At 46.9% G+C, this 20,429-nt stretch overlaps 1 protein-coding gene across 1 annotated transcript; it reads left to right on the plus strand.

Annotated features, from left to right (window-relative positions):
• The first annotated feature begins 1,746 nt into the window (after positions 1 to 1,746).
• LOC130483919 (cytochrome P450 2K1-like) lies at positions 1,747 to 19,267 on the plus strand. Its single transcript, XM_056856829.1, has 9 exons — positions 1,747 to 1,929; positions 2,226 to 2,388; positions 3,634 to 3,783; positions 5,023 to 5,183; positions 10,911 to 11,084; positions 13,790 to 13,937; positions 17,322 to 17,506; positions 18,298 to 18,439; positions 19,074 to 19,267. Exons 1-9 carry the CDS (start codon positions 1,747 to 1,749, stop codon positions 19,259 to 19,261), a joined length of 1,494 nt encoding a protein of 497 aa, XP_056712807.1. The 3' UTR covers positions 19,262 to 19,267.
• Positions 19,268 to 20,429: the final 1,162 nt, after the last annotated feature.

Here is a 20,429-nt window from a genome sequence, read left to right on the forward strand (position 1 = left end):
CAGGTGGAACCTGGAAATCTCTTGGAATTACACCTGATCTCCAGGTGCTGCTTTGGAGGATGGACTCTATGGCATTATACCCTGCTGAAGTCCTACCCCTCCTCAAACCCCACCTTCCCCAGGCTCCACTCCCAAATCTTCATGAATTTCGCAATCTGGAGCTGGCAACCCTAGTTGCTATATACCCTATTACAGGCCAAACACCATGCGATTTATTTGATTGCAATGATAACTTGCTCTGAAATGATTGATTGATTGATTGATTGATTGATTGCAATGATAACTTGTGTTCTTTCTGCACCACTCATGGACAGAGTTCCATGTACATCCACATGTACATGGTATCCAGAGGACAAGCATAATAGGGGAGGGGCTGTGGCTTATTGGTAGAGCATCTGCTTGGCATGCAGAAGGTCCCAGGTTCAATCCCCGGCATCTCCAGTTAAAGGGACTAGGCAAGAAGGTGATGTGAAAGACCTCTGCCTGAGACCCCGGAGAGCTGCTGCCGGTCTGAGTAGACAATACTGACTTTGACAAACCAAGGGTCTGACTCAGTATAAGGCAGCTTCATGTGTTCATGTGTTCAAATTAAGGGGAAAGGGGGAGGACAAACTCAAGCTACTCAGAGAATAAACAGTGTTCATGTATGTGATCAGCAGAAGCTCTCTGGAAGTGCTGCATTTCAGGAGCCTATAATGTGGAGCCTACCCTGCCCACAAATAATTTTCCCCAGCCACACACAGCCATCAGTTATGGATAGGGTTGCCAATCTCCAGGTACTAGCTGGAGATCTCCTGCTATTACCACTGATGTAATGTATGTATGTATTTCTTTCTAATTAATGTATTTCTTTCTAAAGACCCAATTAAAAAATCCCACAGAGAGGTAGGAAATGGCCATAAAATGGCTTTTAGGATTTCTCACGGAATCCAAAAATGGTCATGAAGAGAAGTGCAATCAACCCCATAGATAGGCTTGCTAACCTCCAGGTACTAGCTGGGGATCTCCTGCTATTACAACTGAAATCCAGCCAACAGAGATCAGTTCCCCTGGAGAAAATGGCCACTTTGGCAATTGGACTCTATGGCACTGAAGTCCCTCCCCTCCCCAAACACCGCCCTCCTCAGGCTCTGCCCCAAAAACCTCCCATTGGTGGCGAAGAGGGACCTGGCAACTGTATTTATGGATCACTTACATAATCTATCCTAAAGTATGCCATGATGTACAGATCTGTCAGCATACTGGTACCCCCATTCAGTCCTTAAAGGAGTGACGTTGAAGAAAGCCCCTTGCATTAACAGTAAAATATAGGGAAGGGGTTCAATGGGAAAATAATTCAAGCTTCAGCAGTTATCCAAGAATATCAGGCGAAGCCACTATCTGAACTGGCAAAACTAACAGTTCTAATCTGCCAGCCAATTCTGACTACTGGACATTTAGAAAGGAGTCCAAAGGGTTGAAACCTGTTTGGCAAAGTTTTCTTTTAAGAAGCTAGATGCCACCCATCCAGATAATAAAGAAGACTAAACCATGAAGTATGGATTAAATAGTTAGAGCTGAGAAAGTGGGAGGGTGGGAAAAGCAGGGCAGATTCCATTACACAGGATAGTTCTGATTGATTTATTAGAGCTCTAACAGTAGGCAGAACAAATATTTATTCTGTTTCTGTCAGCTAACAGAGACTGTCCTAGATCAAATCCTGTGTTACCTCTTCCATCAGAATTGCTTTAGAAGGGTTCTCCAGGCATGGATTTAATGGATCTTATTTTCCTGTTGTTGCTCTTTGTCCTTACAATGGCATTCTTTCTGAAAAGGGGCAGTTTCTGGAACGCCAGCAGACGAGATCTTCCCCCAGGACCGAGGCCGTGGCCCCTCATTGGAAATCTCCTCCTTCTAGACGTGAAGAGGCCTTACAGAACCATGTCCGAGGTAAACCGTTTGTGTCCTTTCTGCACCACTCATGGATTCATGTGTTATGTCGATCTCCTTGTGGGCCAGAGGCCACTCAAGCTGCCCACTCCCAAGTGAAGACCGCAACGTATGAAATAACAAACATTTGAGCCAGCGTTGCTTTGTTCTTGCTGATTTAATTCTTTGCAACTGCTATGTTTGTAGGCTCCCTGCTATCTGGTGAGTGTTTAAATGGATACTTAACTGGTGTTTCTGAGTAAGCTGGCCACTGTCTTGAAGACCTGAACTGTCGTTTTTAAAAATTCGCATTTCAGTTATCCAAGCGGTATGGTCCTGTCTTCAGCTTCCAGCTGGGATTCCAGAAAATAGTCGTACTGACCGGCTACGAGACTGTAAAGGAAGCGTTGGTGAACCAGGCAGATGCCTTTGCGGAGAGGGCTGAGGTCCCAATCTTTGAAAACGTTTCAGAAGGCTATGGTGAGGACAATCCTTTTGCACAGTAGGTGCTCTTTAAACCCTAACTGCCCCTGTCAAATAAAACCCCAATCAAATAAAAAGGGGGACAGAAGCTTTGATTATAGAGCTGGTAGCGGGTTAGCTATATGTCCCTAAGGATCTCTTATTTGGAAACCTGCTAGACTTGGACTGTAATTATTTATGAGGTAAATAGAAATTGCTTTTTCATAGATATTTGACCAGACACAGATGGAAATGAACATCGAATGTTTATTTAATAGAAAATAATGTATTTAACAGGGTAAGGATCTTGTGGTAGGAATGTCAGCCCTTATAACAGGATGCTTATTGGTCACACTAAAACAAGTTTCCTTCCCTTTCCCAATCCCCAAACCCTTACTAAAACCTGAATTAAAAACCTGACTAAACTCACAGTCTTATCCAGAACCCCACGTCTGAGGCAAAAAAAATTTCCTCGCCCTTTTTAAACCGAGGTTTCCTCACACCCTTCTATCCAGTGGAGTTTCATGGGCTCTGACTTGCATGAGGCTAAAATCACAAGGATTGGTTGTGTGCCTAGGAGGAAAGGCAGGATTTTGGAGGATAATTGCCGCAGAGGGCAAGGAGGATTAGCAACTCTACCTCCTGGTGGCAGTCAGAGGTAGCAGAAGAAGGCAGAGCAGTGGTGTTAGAGCAGCCGAGGCCCGGCAGAAGTGGTGGCAGCGGTGAGTGTTCCTGACAAGGTTGCTCTTGATGACATGAAGACGTTGGTTCTCTCCTGCGTGGAATCTGGAATGCAGCTCAGGGTGGCAGATCTTCATCCTGGCCTTTTTACATTCTGTCAGTGGAGGGGGAACTCTTGATCCTTGGCCTTTAATTTTATTCTGGGAGTTGCCAGAGGGAAAAAAAGTAAAATGGTACAAATGGAGCTAAGTGTTGCAGTGATGGAAATCTTGCCCGTCCTGTCTGACCAACCCAAATTAAGTGGTTCTTCCTCAGGAGCAACAGCCACATAAGATGGACCAAGGCTCCTTAGGCTGGAGGAAGGCTCCTTGGAGGATGGTTGGATCCACCCCATTGTGTAACCTATCCTTCATTGTGGGTGCACAAAGTTGCTCACCATGTACATCTATAAACAGAACCCACAGAAACACAATGCATGTCTTCATCCTGGGTTCCCTCCAATGTGCAAGACCTGCTGGGTTTTGCGTATACAGCCATAAGGGTCATGCCAACTCTTGACACCAGTCCTTTGCTTCCATTTAGGAGTTACTTTTTCTCATGGTGAGAACTGGAAGGTGATGCGGCGGTTTATGCTAGCCACGTTGCGTGACTATGGAATGGGGAAGAGGACCATTGAGGACAAGATTGTTGAAGAATGCCATTTTCTAATACAGAAATTTGAATCTTACCGAGGTGGGTTGGTGGTGTCTTCTGTGCTCTTAAGAGCATATCTACAAGCCACAGTATGAATGGATTTTTGTAATCATTTACTGTCATGTCTTTCCCCCAACAATGGTAGTTTGAGGGCACTGACATTTGTTCATTACATATTGACTTGTAAAACTATATTCCCAAAATACCCTGGGGAGACAGAACTACCATTAAACCTGTTTAAGCCTGCAGTATGTAGGAGCTGTGGCTCAGTGGAAAATCCTCTGTTTTGCATGCAGAAGGTCCCAGTTTTAATCCCTGGCATCTCTCGTTAAAAGGACTGGATAATAAATTATATGAAATACCTCTGCCTGAGACCAGGGAGAGCCATTGACAGTCTGAGTAGACAATCCTGACCTTGATTGACCAATGGTCTGTTTCAGTATAAGACACCTGCATATATATGTCTTATCAATTAGTGAATATTTACAATACAGATATAGATGGATGACAACCCAAAACCGTCCAAAGATTACAATACAAAGTTCAGGGCCACTCATGTATAGTCCATGCACATCAGATCAAAAATTTGTGTACAACCTTAATCAGATGAGCATGCCTATTGCTGCAGTCATCTTGTTTGTGGGCTTCCTTGAGGCACCTGGTTAGCCACTGTGTGAACAGACTGCTGGACTTGATGGACCTTGGTCTCATCCAGCAAGGCTTTTCTTATGTTCTTATGGAGGAGAGGGATATCCATGGCTACTAGTCAAAATGGATGCTAGTCATGATGCATCCCTATTCTCTCCAGGATCAGAGGAGCATGCCTGTTATATGAGGTGCTGTGGACCGCAGGCAGGACGGTGCTGCTGCAGTCGTCTTGCTTGTGGGCTTCCTAGAGACACTTGGTTGGCCACTGTGTGAACAGACTGCTGGACTTGATGGACCTTGGTCGGATCCAGCAGGGCTTTTCTTATGTTCTTATGTTCAGAATGATTATTTAAATTGATAGACAAGCTCAGCACATGGGGATGGGGGAGGAGGGTTTCAACAAATCAGAAGCCTGCCCAAAACATGAGACACATATAAATCCAAGTTAGAGTCAAAGCTATGAACATATGTCAGGAGAGGAGGAAGGACTGAGCAAAGCAGAACTATCCATGCAGGACAGAACACCTCTCCTGCTCCTGGTAAGTGGTATTGCTATCTTCTCCTTAACATCAAAGCAATAGTGAGGATCTTTCCAAAGTAAATGCTGGCTCTTTTTTATTTTTGGTATAGGAAAACCCTTTGAGAACAACGTAATCATGAATGCTGCTGTTGCCAATATTATAGTGTCCATATTACTTGGCAAGCGATTTGAATACGAAGATCCTACTTTCGTAAGCCTACTGAACTTGATCAATGAAAATGTCCGGCTTGCTGGAAGTCCCTCAGTCACGGTAATCTAACCATTCAAAATTGGTTAAATAATTATTTTCAATTTTGCTACATACAGTGGAGGCAGGGCTATGTAATTCTGTCTTGATTTTGTTGGCTCACTAACCCAAAAAAAATGTGTCTGGTGGCTAATGAAGAATTTGCTGTGTTGCAAAACTGATTCAAAAACATTAGGGGAAAATACATGGTTCAGGCCTCCCAGAGCGATTGCACTTCTGAACTATAACCTTCCTGATTCACGAAGCTTTTTTTTAAATCCCACTCCCCCAAAAGTTAGGTTTGGTTTTGTAAAAGTCATCACACCCTCAACACTCTAGCTACTTACTAAACTAAACAAACAGCAACCACTCCTTTTTCCTTACGAGAAGCTCCAGAGTTTCCCAAGATAGTTTGCAACCATCAACCATCACCGGCTATCAGATAAACAGTGCATTCCTGAGCAGAATGCCTGTGCCGGGCTTAGGAGGCAACGCAGCCCAGCGCCAAAAATCCATGCAATCCACACAGGGTTGCACAGGAGATAGGTGGCGTATTTCTGCAAAAATAAAAGGGGGCATTCCCAAGCCATAACAGCTTAGGAGGCCACCCAACGGTGGTCCTGCCCCCTGGCCAGCACCGCGACACCCTGGGAACATCTCCCGGCCGGCGCCGTGACACCCCGGGAACGCCTCCCGGGATGCCGCTGTGGCCTTTGCCAGCATTCAGATGCTGGCGGCAGGCTCCGTCGGTGTCCGTGCCTGGCGCTGTCGCTGCAGCGGCTGGCAACCGGCTTCTGGCCCGCACGCTGGCGCTGGGGCCACAAACGCCAGCGTGTGCCGCCCAGACACTGGCACTTTGGGCCCTTGCGCCGGCGGAAGCCTTTGCCGGCCTCCAAAGGCATTTGGGCGCAGCCGCCGGCACATCTCAGGAATGTGCTGAAAAAGGCACTGCCTTAAGGTGACAGTTAACAAAACAAAGCTAAAATTAAACAGAGAAGAACAGGTAAAAGAAAAGGTCAGCTAAAGGAATGTTTACATGGGATAAATGAATAGAAAAGGGTAGGATAAAAATGGGAGAAGTAGAATAAGTAGAATAATTATCAGCCCTACAAATGTAGGTGAGGTGTAAAAAAAAAACCTCGAGGAGGGGGATGCAAAATAACTTGAGAAGTAAAATAAGAAGATATATGAAAAATTAAAACGAGGAGGAGGAGGAGGAGAGTTGATTTTTATATGACTACTTTCTCTACCCCTTGAGGAAAAATCAAACTGGCTTACAATCACCTTCCCTTCCCCTCCCCAAAACAGACACCCTGTGAGGTAGGTGGGGCTGAGAGAGCTCTAAGAGAGCTGTGACTAGCCCAAGGTCACCCAGCTGGCTTCATGTGGAGGAGTGGGGAAACCAACCCGGTTCACCAGATTACCATCCACCACTCATGTGGAGGAGCGGGGAATCAAACCCGGTTGTCCAGATCAGAGACCACCACTCCAAACCACCGCTCTTAACCACTACACCTCGCTGGCTCTCAACAGGACAGGGACCCTTTGTTTTACCCCCTCCACCTACTTGATGAGGAAGAAAACAAAGGGGGAAAGGCTGTTACTGCCCAGCGAGCCAACACTGAGACCAAAGAGTTAATACAGGCTAAAAGGGATTTAAAATGTTTAAAACATAAGATAAAATAGGACAGGGATCAAAAGAAAGGAAGATAAGGAGAGAAGAAAAAATGAAGAGAAATAGAATAAGGCTACCGTATATACTCGGGTATAAGCCGACCCGAGTATAAGCCGACCCCCCAAATTAGAGGCCAGAAAAGGGAATTTCTTATTGACCCGCGTATAAGCCGAGGGGCAATAAGAAATTTCCTTTACCCGCAATGCTGCGCTCTAAAACGGCGGCCGCCATTTTAGAGCGCAGGGACCCTGCCCCAGGTCGCCCTCCCGCCGCCTCCCAGGCCCTCCCGACCCACCCCGACCCCAGTGCCATCCAAGGGGGGGAGGGGGAAAAGCCCCTGAACCCACTACTTACCTGGAGAGGCGGCGAAGCGGCAGCGGCGCGTCCTTCCTGGGCCGGCAGGAGGCCCCTCCAGGCCGCTGCCGGCCGGAGGAAGGCGCCCAGGCGCGTGGGCGGTAGCGGCGCAACGGGCAGGGGCCTCCCATGGCCCCTCCCAGCGGGGAAAATGCGGCGGGGGCCGGGGAGGGCTGGGGCAGCCTTCCTGCGACTGCAGAGAGGCTGCCCAGGGCCCCTCCCGGCGGGGGAAAATGGCGGCGGGGGCCTGGGGGGGCCAGGGCAGCTTCTCTGCGGCTGCAGAGAGGCTGCCCAGGGCCCCTCCCGGCGGGGGAAAATGGCGGCGGGGGCCTGGGGGGGCCAGGGCAGCTTCCCTGCGGCTGCAGAGAGGCTGCCCAGGGCCCCTCCCGGCGGGGGAAAATGGCGGCGGGGGCCTGGGGGGGCCAGGGCAGCTTCCCTGCGGCTGCAGAGAGGCTGCCCAGGGCCCCTCCCGGCGGGGGAAAATGGCGGCGGGGGCCTGGGGGGGCCAGGGCAGCTTCCCTGCGGCTGCAGAGAGGCTGCCCAGGGCCCCTCCCGGCGGGGGAAAATGGCGGCGGGGGCCTGGAGGGGCCAGGGCAGCTTCCCTGCGGCTGCAGAGAGGCTGCCCAGGGCCCCTCCCGGTGGGGGAAAATGGCGGCGGGGGCCTGGGGGGGCCAGGGCAGCTTCCCTGCGGCTGCAGAGAGGCTGCCCAGGGTCCCTCCCGGCGGGGGAAAATGGCGGCGGGGGCCTGGGGGGGCCAGGGCAGCTTCCCTGCGGCTGCAGAGAGGCTGCCCAGGGCCCCTCCCGGCGGGGGAAAATGGCGGCGGGGGCCTGGGGGGGCCAGGGCAGCTTCCCTGCGGCTGCAGAGAGGCTGCCCAGGGCCCCTCCCGGCGGGGGAAAATGGCGGCGGGGGCCTGGGGGGGCCAGGGCAGCTTCCCTGCGGCTGCAGAGAGGCTGCCCAGGGCCCCTCCCGGCGGGGGAAAATGGCGGCGGGGGCCGGGGGGGCCAGGGCAGTCTCTCTGCGGCTGCAGAGAGGCTGCCCAAGACCCCTCCCGGCGGGAGAAAATGGCGGTGGCTCGGCGGCGGCAGTAAGTTCCCCCCTCCCTCCTCCCTCCTTCTCCCTCCTCCCTCCTTCTACCGTATTGACCCGTGTATAAGCCGAGGCCGGCTTTTTCAGCCCTTTTTTTGGGCTGAAAAACTCGGCTTATACACGAGTATATACGGTAATACTCTGAATGCAGAGCACAGCCTCAGCATCTAAAACCTCACACCCAGGAACAGAGCCAGTAAAATTAAAAAGAAAAATGAGGACTTGAATAAACTTGGGGGTTACCGCATTATGTCTTCCCACCGATGTACTAAAAGTTTGAAAATGTTATAAAAAACATCACTTTAAAAGGGTTTTTGGATACTACGGCTAAAAAAATGGTTGGAAGATGTTTTCACAGCTAAAGGGGCCAAACAAAGTGCGAACAGTATTTTTTATAACGTTTTCAAACTCTTAATACATCGCTGGGAATACATAATGCGGTAACCCCCTTAAAAGGGAGATAAACAAGTAAAACAAACACTGAATAAAAACTAAAACAAGGAAAAATAATGCTTCAGATATCGAGCACTGCCTTGAGTATCCTGCAGTATCACGCCGGAAATGATAATTACAAATCTGGAACGTAGGGACCATCTTGAACTATGTGGTGATGCCAAAAGGAAATGTGCATCCTTTTTCCAATGACAGAGTACCCCATCTTTCCTAGTACACTACCAGACTATCTAGTATTCTTAACTGTTCCAACCTTTTGAAGACTTTTCTTCTTGGACACAATGCCTTAACACTCAACGAATTATTTGGCAGATTCCTCGATAGCCCACTGGAACAGAGTCTGCCAGTGTGGAAAGGCAAAGACAGAAACACCCATTTTCTATCCAGTTGTGATTTATATTCTTATGTAAGATCTTTTCTTTTTACTCCTTTGATTTCACACTTTCCTGTTTGTTCTCACGACTATCATTTAATCTAGCTACTCTCTGGTAAAGATAAGGCTGTTACTCTATCAGTAGTTTATGATTTAATTGGCCACTTTGAATACATGCCAAAAGTTATAAGCAAGTTACGCCTAAATGTTTCTTTGCATACAGGCAGAACTGGTGTGTTTTGTAAAAATACGCCTGACCTAACTTTCATTCAGTGGTATTTTTCTTTTTTGTTTTTTAAACTGGTGATTTTTTTTGTTCTAAAAGCTGGCTAAGTTTTGGGAAACGAACCTGAAGATGGATAGGAAAACTTTTGAAAGGCTTTACGTCCTGTATTAAAGAACCGCTGACTGGCCTACAAGCAAAGTCTAATCCTTTCCCCAAAATTAAGCAGCTCCCTTCTGAACAATGGAACTCTGAAAGGATAGCCTAAAACACTATTTTTCTAAAACTGCCTGGCTTTGGTTGTTTTTGAAGCCCAGAAAGAGGGCAAACACTAATAAAATTTTAAAAGTTAATCTATTAGGTTTGCCAACCTCCGGGTACTAGCTGGAGATCTCCTGCTATTACAACTGATTTCCAGCTGATACAGATCGGTTCCCTTGGAGAAAATGGCTGCTTTGGCACTTTGGACTCTATGGCATTGAAGTCCCTCCCTCCCCTCCCCAAACCCCGACCTTTTCAGGCTTTGCCCCAAAAACAACCCGCTGGTGGCAAAGAGGGACTTGGCATCCCTAACCACTAGACCGGGCAGTCTTTTCAGCTGCCCCCTCACTAGAATATTTCCCTGTGCTATTGTGTTAGGGAGCTAAATACTGCTTCCCTGTCGCACTGCCCCCATTTATATCTCTACTCATCCATCCATCCTAGGCTGAGGCCTAACTGGTTTGTGTCTGTAGTTTATTCCCCATAGAAACTTAATTCTCAGTCAGCAAGGATGAACAAAAGAAGTTTTTTAAAAAAATAATAATAAGTTTAATCAACATTGGAGTGCTGTCGGCACACAGACACTTTTCTCAACACTTTAACTTTTGAGCCCTAACTCTCTTCATTCTTCTAATCCTCTAAATTACAAATGATCATTCTTACCCCCTTGAAAGATTCACTGCACAAACTCAAGATTTCATGGCCGGTGCAGAACTTATTCTGAGAAACTTGTAACTTATTTGAGATGTTCAGGAAAATATATGGGACAGTCATTTAAAAACTCTACCACTTTTAAGGTTGGCAGGTCTGCCACTCAAAATAATATTTTTTTTTAAAAAAAATGATGGTGTCACACACAAGGTGATGTCACTTCTGGTTTTGCCTGAAAGTGATGTCAGAGAGCATGCAACCCACCCATGTCCCCGCCCTGGGGTTGCCAACCTCCAGGTACTAGCTGGAGATCTCCTGCTATAAACAACTGATCTCCAGCCAATAGAGATCAGTTCCCCCGGAGAAAATGGCTGCTTTGGCAATTGGACTCTATGGCATTGCAGTCCCTCTCCTCCTCAAACCCTGCCCTCCTCAGTCTCCATCCAAAAAACCTCCCGCCGGTGGTGAAGAGGGACCTGGCAACCCAACCCCGCCCCCTAATCTCCTGGTGATTACACCGCCTGGCAATCTTAACCACTGCAACCAGACAGAGGGTTTAGGTGGTACAGCATCATGGGCGATTTGCAAAAAAAAAAAAATCTTGAGATTTCTACATCAGCAATAGGATTTGGGGTTTTCTTAATCTTTTCAATTCTCATTGGTTATTCTTTTAGCTGTACAACATGTTTCCTGCTCTGGGTTTTCTCTTTGGTGCTCGCAAGACTGTCCTTGACAACAGGGATGAATTGCACGCCTTCATCCAGGCCTCCTTCATAGAACACCTCAAAGAACTGGATGAGAATGACCAAAGGAGCTTTATTGATGCTTTTCTAATCCGACAGCAAGAGGTAACAGAGTCTTTTAAAACATGCAAACCAGAGGTGAACTTTTCTCACCGCTAGCTTGTGGGGAGGGGGGGAGGGACAGCCCATCAAACTAGCTGGGATTTCCCCATCTTCAACCATTCATGTATTACATGAAGTATCTCTGTAGACACAGAGATTACCTGCAGGTCAGAAAGAAATTTTGCAAATTCACCACAATCAATAAAGACTGCAAGTTAAACATGCAACACAAACATTACCCTGCTTTGTCCAGTTCCCCAGTTAACTTTCCCCTTATGTCTCTTCAACAAAAAATGTGACAGACTTTCTTTTTTCAAAAAAAAAAAAGAAAGCTGAGAATTTAGAGGAATTAACAATTCAGTGTCACAGCTCACTATATACAACGTTATTGCATTATATGCAACATCATAGTCTAGAGTCTCGACTACTGTAGGCTCTCTTGCAGTGTAGGGTGTAGAGTTGCAAACCCTGAGCTGAGAAGTTCCTGGAGATTTGGGGTTGCGCCCGGGGGAGGAGAGGGACCTTAGAGGGCTACAATGCTATAGAGTCCATCCTCCAGACAGCATACGGCACAGCAGAACTTGCATTAGGCTGCTGAGGAGGACATAAAGTTCACACGGAGCCCTTTGTCTTAGTAAACTGATATGAGTCCTTTATTATAGGTAACTCCATTCTAGACAGGATAGAGTAAGCATTCTGAACTAACTAGCTAAACTAGGACAGATGGAGAGGCAGGAAAGCATGCCCTGCGTTCATGATGCAAGATGGAGAGAGAGAGAGAGAAAGAGAGAGAGAGAGAGAAGGAAGGAAGGAAGATTCCCTAAGAGTAGCAATCTATGCATCAAAGGGACAGGATCAGAGCAGTAGAAAGGAAGAGATATGTCCTGACTTACCTATTATGCAGGCTCTCTAAAGACCACCTCTGGAGTCTGAGGTTAAGAGACAACACAAAGTCCTTCACTTCCAACATGAAACTGTAGTGGGTTTCTTCAGGCTGAACATAATTTCTAATTAAGAATGGACTAAGAGAACTCTGAAGTCTCGGTATAACCGCTTTAATAAAGAAACAATGCATATCCAAAAAAGGCATCACAGCTAACATACAACTTACACACACACACCTGTAGGTGGGGGAGAAAAGGAACAGATCCCAATAAGATCTAAGAACAGTTCCCTCTCTCTCCCTTCAATGATAATAAGTGAGTATTTATACTATTGGGTAAACACATTCCATCCGTTACATTTCATCTGTTTATACCATTATTAGAAATAGCTAGCAGCCTGAATGTCAAGTTGACCTCTTTTAGGCAGGGCCTTATTCTGGCCCCTTTGCCCACTACTCTTATTTTTCTGAAATGTACTTGTTTGTTCCAGAATGAAAATATGTTGTAAAGTTCATAGATATGTCACCTTTAAGAACTCTGGTTCATACAAAACATTCTGGGTATAGATATAGAAAGTATAGACTTTCCCTTCAAAACAGCCATTTTGTCCTGGGGAACTGATCTCTGTAGTTTAGAAACCAGGGGTAATTCTAGGAGAACCCCAGGACCCAAATGGATAGGGTTGCCAGCTCCAGGTTGGGAAATACCTGAAGATGTTGGTGGTGGGGCCTGAGGAAGGCGGGGTTTGGAGAGGGGAGGGACTTATGCCATAGAGTCCAATTGCCAAAGCGGCCATTTTCTCCAGGGAAAATTATTTCTATTGCCTGGAGATCAGTTGTAATAACAGGAGATCTCAAGTAAGTCACCAACTGGAGATTGGCAGCCCTACTGGGCTGACCTAAAGACTGGCTTGCAGGAGATTGGTTTAAGAACTATTACTCTTACTGTTTGTTTTGGTGCCCAGACTGTGTAACATTTTCTGCTTTAATGTGAGGTGGCTTCATATTTCTACCTTCAGAGTTTTTTATAGGGCGAAAATGCATGGTCACTTTAGCCTCCTTTATTCCCTGTTTCAACCAGGATTCAGCCAGGATAGAACGCATGCATTTTCGCCGAACATGCGTTCGATCGTGGCTGACTCCTGGCTGAAACAGGGAATAAAGGAGGCTAAAGCGACCATGCGTTTTTGCCCATAAGTGATTTTTCATGAAAACAGATTTGCAGGCAAATGTGCTCAACATTTTTAATAATAATAAAATAATAACGAATGTGAGGCAAAGAGTATGTAGTATTGCTGGCACAAACTTGATGCCATAGAAGATGGAAGTGAGGCACCATTGTTACTTAACATTGTGCATCCCTTTCGACATCTGATCTCAAGATGGTAGTAGGTTGCAATTTTCTCCGGATATTCTTTAAACTCCTTCCCAATCACAGGATTTGTTGCTTCCTGTTTATGGTCTCATTGCCTTCTGGTCTATGGAAAGCATATACATTGAATTAGGAAGACACCCGGAGGATAGAATGTCCACCTGCCTTATCCATCGAGAACCACCAAATTAGAATATTCCAGTGTTTCATTCACTTTTTCATGCAAAAGGAACAGGAATGTTGCCTTAGCTACTCTTCCATTGTTTCTTCCCAGGTTTGGTGTATTGCAAAGATATTTTCTGCATGTAGTTAGTTCTCAACTATGTTCGAAGGAGTGTCAAGATAAACAATCGGGACATCATTGTTGTGAAATCGTCAGAGTCCTCTTGGTTTTAATTTTGCTACATATTGTATTTGTTTAGTTTAAATCATTTATTTCTTTTTATCTCCTAGGAGAAGGACAAGAACAATATTAATGAATTTTTCCATAATGAAAATCTAAAGTCTGCTGTGAGTGATTTATTTGCTGCTGGCACGGAGACCACTTCGACTACTTTGCGTTGGGCCCTGTTGCTGATGATGAAGTACCCTGAAATTCAGAGTGAGTGCTTCCCATTGGTTGGTTTCCATTATTCTAGGATATCTGGATTTCAGTGACACTTAGCGGTGAGAATGGAGAGAACTCTTGGGTTGTCGTTGGATGTTATCTGAATGAGGGAAAACAGGTCATGCCAAACTAATCTCATATCTTTCTTGAAAGAGTGACAAGTATGGTAGATGAAGGGAATGCTGTAGATGTAGTGTACCTTGATTTCAGTAAAGCCTTTGATAAAGTCCCCCATGACCTTCTTGAAACAAAGCTAGTAAAATGTGGGCTGGACACTGCTACTGTTAGGTGGATTGGTAATTGGTTGACCAACTGAACCCAAAGGGTGCTCATAAATGGCACAACTTCATCCTGGAGAGGAGTGACCAGTGCGGTGCCACAGGGGTCTGTCCTGGGACAGGTACTATTTAATATTTTTATAAATGACTTGGATGATGGAATAGAGGACATGATAATCAAATTTGCAGATGACACCAAGTTGGGAGGGGTAGTTAATACCCCAGAGGACAGGATCAGAGCTCAGAATGACCTAGATAGACTGGAGAGCTGGGCCATAAGCAATAAAATGGATTTCAATAGGGAGAAGTGTAAGGTACTTCACCCAAGCAGAAACAACATAAGGTACAGGTACAGTATGGGAGATAGTTGGCTTGACAACAGTACATGTGAAAGAGATCTGGGAGTCTTAGTGGACCACAAACTGAGTATGAGTCAACAGTGTGATATGGCGGCTAAGAAGGCCAATGCAATTCTGGGCTGCATCAATAGGAGTATTGTGTCTAGATCAAGGGAAGTAATACTACCACTGTATTCTGCATTGGTCAGACCTCACTTGGAATACTGTGTCCAGTTTTGGGCTCCACAATTTAAGAAGGATGTTGACAAGTTGGAGTGTGTCAAGAGGAGGGCGACCAGAATGGTCAAAGGTCTGGAATCTACGCCCTATGAGGAGAGACTTAAGGAGCTGGGTTTGTTTAGTCTGGAGAAGAGAAGGTTAAGGGGTGGCATGATAGCCATGTTTAAATATTTGAAGGGGTGCCATGTTAATGAGGGAACTAGCTTGTTCTCTGTTGCTTCAGAGACTAGAACATGGAGTAATGGATTTAAACTAATAGGAAAGCAATTCCACCTAAACATTAGGAAGAACTTTCTGACGGTGAGGGCTGTTCGATGGTGGAATGCACTGTCTCGGGGGTGGGGGTGGAGTCCCCATCTTTGGAGGTCTTTAAGCAGAGGTTGGATGGCCATCTGTCGGGAGCGCTTTGATTATGGGATCCTGCATGGCAGGGGGTTGGAAAGGATGGCCCTTGTGGTCTCTTCCAACCTTGTGTGATTTTGTGATTAGGAAGCACCAGAGAGTTTTTTCCAGCTCTGGCCCTGGCCTGGTGGAACTCCCTGTCTAGTGAGACCCAAGCTAGGGTTGCCACCGGTGGGAAGTTTTTTGGGTGGAGCCTGAGGAGGGGTGGAATTTTGGGAGGGGAGGGACTTCAATGCCAGAGAGTCCAATTGCTGAAGCAACCATTTTCTCCAGGTGAACTGATCTCTATCGGCTGGAGACCAGTTGTAAAAGCAGGAGATCTCCTGTGAGTACCTGGAGGTTGGTAACGCTAACCCAGGCCCTGCGGGACTTGGTTCAGTTCTGCAGGGCCTGCAAGATGGAGATGTTCCACCAGGCCTATAGTTGAGGTTGTAGTAGGAGGCCTAAATGAAAGGCTAAGAAAGGCTAAGAGATTTTCCTAACCATAATGCTTTGCAATATAAGTTTCATAAGATCTCTCTAACATATTCTAAACTACATTAATAACCTCTATCCTATTAAGGAACAAATACGAACACAATTCTAAGAAATAAGAATACTTGGCAAAAGAGACTAGAGCCTCTGGGGCTGCCAAGGTCAACTTGACATTCTACTTTTAGCACTATCAATTATGGCTAAGGGGGTTTCCAACAGTTCATGAAGATGGAATGTGTTTATCACTTCTGTATTCTCTTTAGCCCAGGAATGTCGAACTCAGCCACTTTTGTGCACTGGGAAAGGAGGGAAGGGGGCTTCTGGCAAGGGAGGGATGGGAGCTTCTTCTATGTTTCCAGAGCGCCTGCTGCCACCTCACACGCTGGGCCAGAAGCTCCCTTCCCTTCCTTGCCAGAAACCCCCTTCTCTCCTTTTCCGGTGCGCAAAGGTGGCTGCCGCCTCAGCACCAGGAAAGGAGGGAAGGGGGCTTCTGGCAAGGGAGGGAAGGGAGCTTCTGGCCCGGCGCTCAAGGCGGCAGTTGCCTGTGCTCGCAAAGGTGCGCAAAGGTGGCTGCCGCCTCAGCACCAGGAAAGGAGGGAAGGGGGTCTTCTTGCAAGGGAGGAAAGGGGGCTTTTGGCCCGGTACGTGAGGCGCTAGCCGCCTTTGCGCGCCAGGAAAGGAGGGAGGGGAGCTTCTGGCAAGAGAGGGAAGGGGGTTTCTGGCCCGGCGTGCGAGGCGGCAGCTGCCTTTGCGCACTGGGAAAGGAGGGAAGGGAGGCTTTTGGCTGGGCGCATGGGGCTGGGAAGACCAGAAAAGGTCAGGAGAGGGGGAAAGGGGGACTGGCTGCCTCGGCTCCGCAAGCCGGAGAAAAGCCCTCTGGGGGCCGGATCCGGCCCGTGGGCCACATGTTTGACATCCCTGCCTTAGCCTATAAAGGGGGTCGGTACTTAGCAGTGAGTTGAGGAGAGGCAGACAGTGTGCTAAAGTTCATTGCCTTGGCTCTCCTTCCTCCTGCGCAGGGGTATTTTGAATGGATTAATGTTTCATCTAATTCGTATCGTCATTGCCTTGCTGTCTATTTCTTGGTTGCCTTGCTGTCTGTTTCGTTGGTTGCATTATTAAAAGTTTTAGCTCTAAAGTTCAGAGTCTTCTCTGGGTCCTTTCTTAATTAAGAGAGCCCACCCTGAGACACCCACCTCAGAGGTCAACGGTGGTCTATACAGCGTGGTATAGTGGTTAGGAGCAGTGGACTCTAACCTGGAGAACTGGGTTTGCTTCCCCCCTCCTCCACATAAAACTAGGTTGGTGACCTTGGGCTCTCTCAGTCCCACCTACCTTACAGGGTGTCTGTTCTGGGAAAGGGAAGGTGATTGTAAGCCTGTTTGATTCTTCCTTAAGTGGTAGAGAAAGTTGGCATATAAAAACCAACTCTTCTTCTACTATGGAGAATTCAGGCTTGATTTGATCTAGAACCCACTGATTTATCTTTTTGGCCATCCATGGTATCTGGAAAGCTCTCCTCCAACACCACATTTCAGATGAATCAACTTTCTTCCTGTCTGCTTTCTTCACTGTCCAACTTTCACATCCACACATAGTAATGGGGAATACCATAGTGTGAATTAAGAAATGTTTTCTTTTCTCAGATAAGGTCCAGGAAGAAATTGCAGTGGTGATCGGGTCTGCTCAGCCTCAGATTGAACACCGATCAAAACTGCCCTATACAGATGCGGTAATCCATGAAGTTCAGAGGTTTGGTGATATTGTTCCTACAAACCTGCCACACGCCACCACTGAGGATGTCATTCTGAAAGGATATTTCATTCCGAAGGTGATTAGTCTTATTTAACTGCGTTAATTTTACAGTCTTTGCTCACCAATATTTTTCATTCGGACTTCCAGAGCCAATCAGTTAAGCCGCTTGTAATCCCTGTTAATTTCAAAATGCGGAGAATAGGCCCATCCATTAGGCACACCAAGGCAATCGTCTAGGGCTCCAGAGATGAAGGGGCACCAGAACCACCCCTGTCAGCACCACGCCTGCCTTCCCACAACATCATGGCCGGTCATGGCAAGCAGTAACCCCAGATGGCACCCCTGGCCGGGCAACCCATTCACAGACAGCTCTTTCTCTCTACACTGGAGCTACTCTCTACACTGGGTGGGGGGGAGCTTGGGCAGCATGAGGGGGTGAACAAGGCCCTTTTCTGGGGTCATTTTTACCTCAGGATCCAAAACTGTCAACAGGTGTGGCACTAGGGTTGCCAGCCTCCAAGTACTAGATGGAGATCTCCTGCTCTTACAACTGATCTCCAGCCGATAGAGATCAGTTCCCCTGGAGAAAATGGCTACTTTGGCAATTGGACTCTATGGCATTGAAGTCCCTACCCTCCCCAAACCCTGCCCTCCTCAGGCTCCGGCCCAATAATCTCCCGTCGATGGCGAAGAGGGGCCTGGCAACCCTCTGTGGCACCACAGCAAACCGCAGGGTTGTCACCAGTCAGGCCAGGGTGAGTGGGGTCAACTTTTCTATGTTGCAGGTGACAGGAAGAGGGTGGTGGCCCTTTCCCCTTGATGGGCCATCTTCATTTTCTTTAATAACTAATTCCTGTGACTTTTCAGGGGACGCATGTCATCCCATTACTGTACTCTGTGCTATATGATGAATCTCAGTGGGAAAGACCGCTTCAGTTCTACCCTGAGCACTTCCTTGATTCCGAAGGAAAGTTTGTAAAGAGAGATGCCTTCATGCCTTTCTCCGCAGGTAACTTCTTTTATATCAATCACTGTGGGTTTAATTAATAGATTGGGTGCCCAAGTCCACTGATTTAGTAGAACTCTCTCTCAGCTGACCATTTCTCACTTATTCTTTCAAGATAAGTGTTATTCCTCAGTACTGTTATTCATTGTGTTTCTTCACACAACCCATTTCTTTACACCAAGCATAATTAAAGTGTGGAACTCCTGGCCCCAGGATGTGGCAACGGCTGCCAACTTGGAAGGCTTTAAGAGGGGAGTGGACATGTTTATGGAGGAGAGGGCTATCCATGACTGCTAGTCAAAATGGATACTAGTCATGATGCATACCTATTCTCTCCTGGATCAGAGGATCTTCATATGCCTATTATATTAGGTGCTGTGGAACACAGGCAAGATAATGCTGCTGCGGTCGTCTTGTTTGTGGGCTTCTTAGAGACACCTGGTTTGCCACTGTGTGAACAGATTGCTGGACTTGGTGGACCTTGGTCTAATCCAGCATGGCCTTTCTTATGTTCCCATGTTCTTATTGTGTTGCTATGTATTTCAGTCCGCCTTCATATTTACTACTTTGTATATTATGGCAAACTATAAAGAAGTTTAATAAACAGGGCTCCCCTGCCCCATCTGCATTGTCACAGGTCGGCGAATGTGTGTGGGTGAGACCCTTGCCAAAATGGAGCTCTTCCTCTTCTTTGCGAGTCTCCTGCAGAGATTCACTTTCCAGCCAGCCCCTGGGACATCTAAAGAAGATCTGGACCTCACCCCTGCAGTTGGGTTTACTACGCCTCCGATGACCTACAGTTTCTGTGCTTTGCCACGTTCTTAACATCCAACCATGCTTAGCTTCCCCGTGCGAACCAATGACATTTCAGACTCAATAGAAATGGACTCTGCCTTGTCACAAACCTTAGTGCTTCATATGCCTATCTGTGAAACCCATACTTACAGGCTACTTCTAGGGTTAACAACCACCAGGTTCTAGCTGGAGATTTCCCACTATTACAACTGATCTCCAGCCGATAGCGATCAGGAGGAAGTTCTGCCAGGCTGTACCCCTACTATGCTGGAGAGTGTAGAGTCAAATGCTCATAAATGGGACCTGATCTAATGGGGGATGACTTCTTCCCAGAAGACTTCTTCCTATTAATTCTTTATAGGCGAATTTCTCTGTGGCTCCAGTTTGACTTTGTCAAAAAATCACTTGCAAAGCCTCTTTGTGACAGACACCTCTTTTGCACATGATCTGCTCACGATGGGATCTTTTCCGTGTGAACACAACAAGGTTTGGCTATTCTAGTTAGCTCCAGTGTAGCTTCTCAGATACAGAACATCTCTTTATCATGTGCATGATGCTTAGCCAACAGTTACTTCTTGAATTGATTAATGCATTAGGTAGCACACCCCTTCAAATTTCCAGAGAATTCATATAGATTAACCACAAGTTGCTTGACTTATTTGTTGCTCCAGAGTAGCTCTCTTCTCAGCACACAGAACTCCTTTGATAGAACCCTGACAACTACAGCTGGTACCAATGAAAAACAAATACATTTAGCCTGGCTACCTAAACTGACGACAAGGATACACTGTTGCGGGTGGCGGAAAGTGCTGTCAAGCTGCAGCTGATTTATGACAACCCTGTAGGACAAGGGTGGGGAACATCAGGCCCGGGGGCCATTTAAGGATGGATGCATCAGCCAAGGCCTCTGGGCTTTTCACACAAGCAATCCCCACCTCATGGCTCAGTACTAGAGCATCTGCTTGGCATTCAGATGGCCCCAGGTTCAATCCCTGGCATCTCCAGTTAAAAGGATGAGGTTAATAGGTGATGTGAAAGACCTCCGCCTGAGACCCTGGAAAGCTCTTGCCAGTCTTGACAGAAAATACTGACCTTGATAGACCAAGAGTCTGAGTCAGTATAAGTTAGCTTCTTATGGGAAGGGGTCATGGCTCAGTGGTAGAGCATCTGCTTATTTATAAATTTATAAATGACATAT

Source organism: Euleptes europaea, chromosome 10 (assembly GCF_029931775.1).
Source record: "Euleptes europaea isolate rEulEur1 chromosome 10, rEulEur1.hap1, whole genome shotgun sequence".
NCBI lineage: Eukaryota > Metazoa > Chordata > Lepidosauria > Squamata > Sphaerodactylidae > Euleptes > Euleptes europaea.

What these genes read in the sequence shown, in the direction of transcription:
- LOC130483919 (XM_056856829.1), top strand. Translation starts at nt 1,747, where the DNA reads ATGGATTTAATGGATCTTATTTTCCTGTTGTTGCTCTTTGTCCTTACA. An exon ending in AAGGATATTTCATTCCGAAG is followed by an intron (nt 17,507 to 18,297) that starts GTGATTAGTCTT and finishes GTGACTTTTCAG; the next exon opens with GGGACGCATGTCATCCCATT. An exon ending in CTTCATGCCTTTCTCCGCAG is followed by an intron (nt 18,440 to 19,073) that starts GTAACTTCTTTT and finishes GCATTGTCACAG; the next exon opens with GTCGGCGAATGTGTGTGGGT.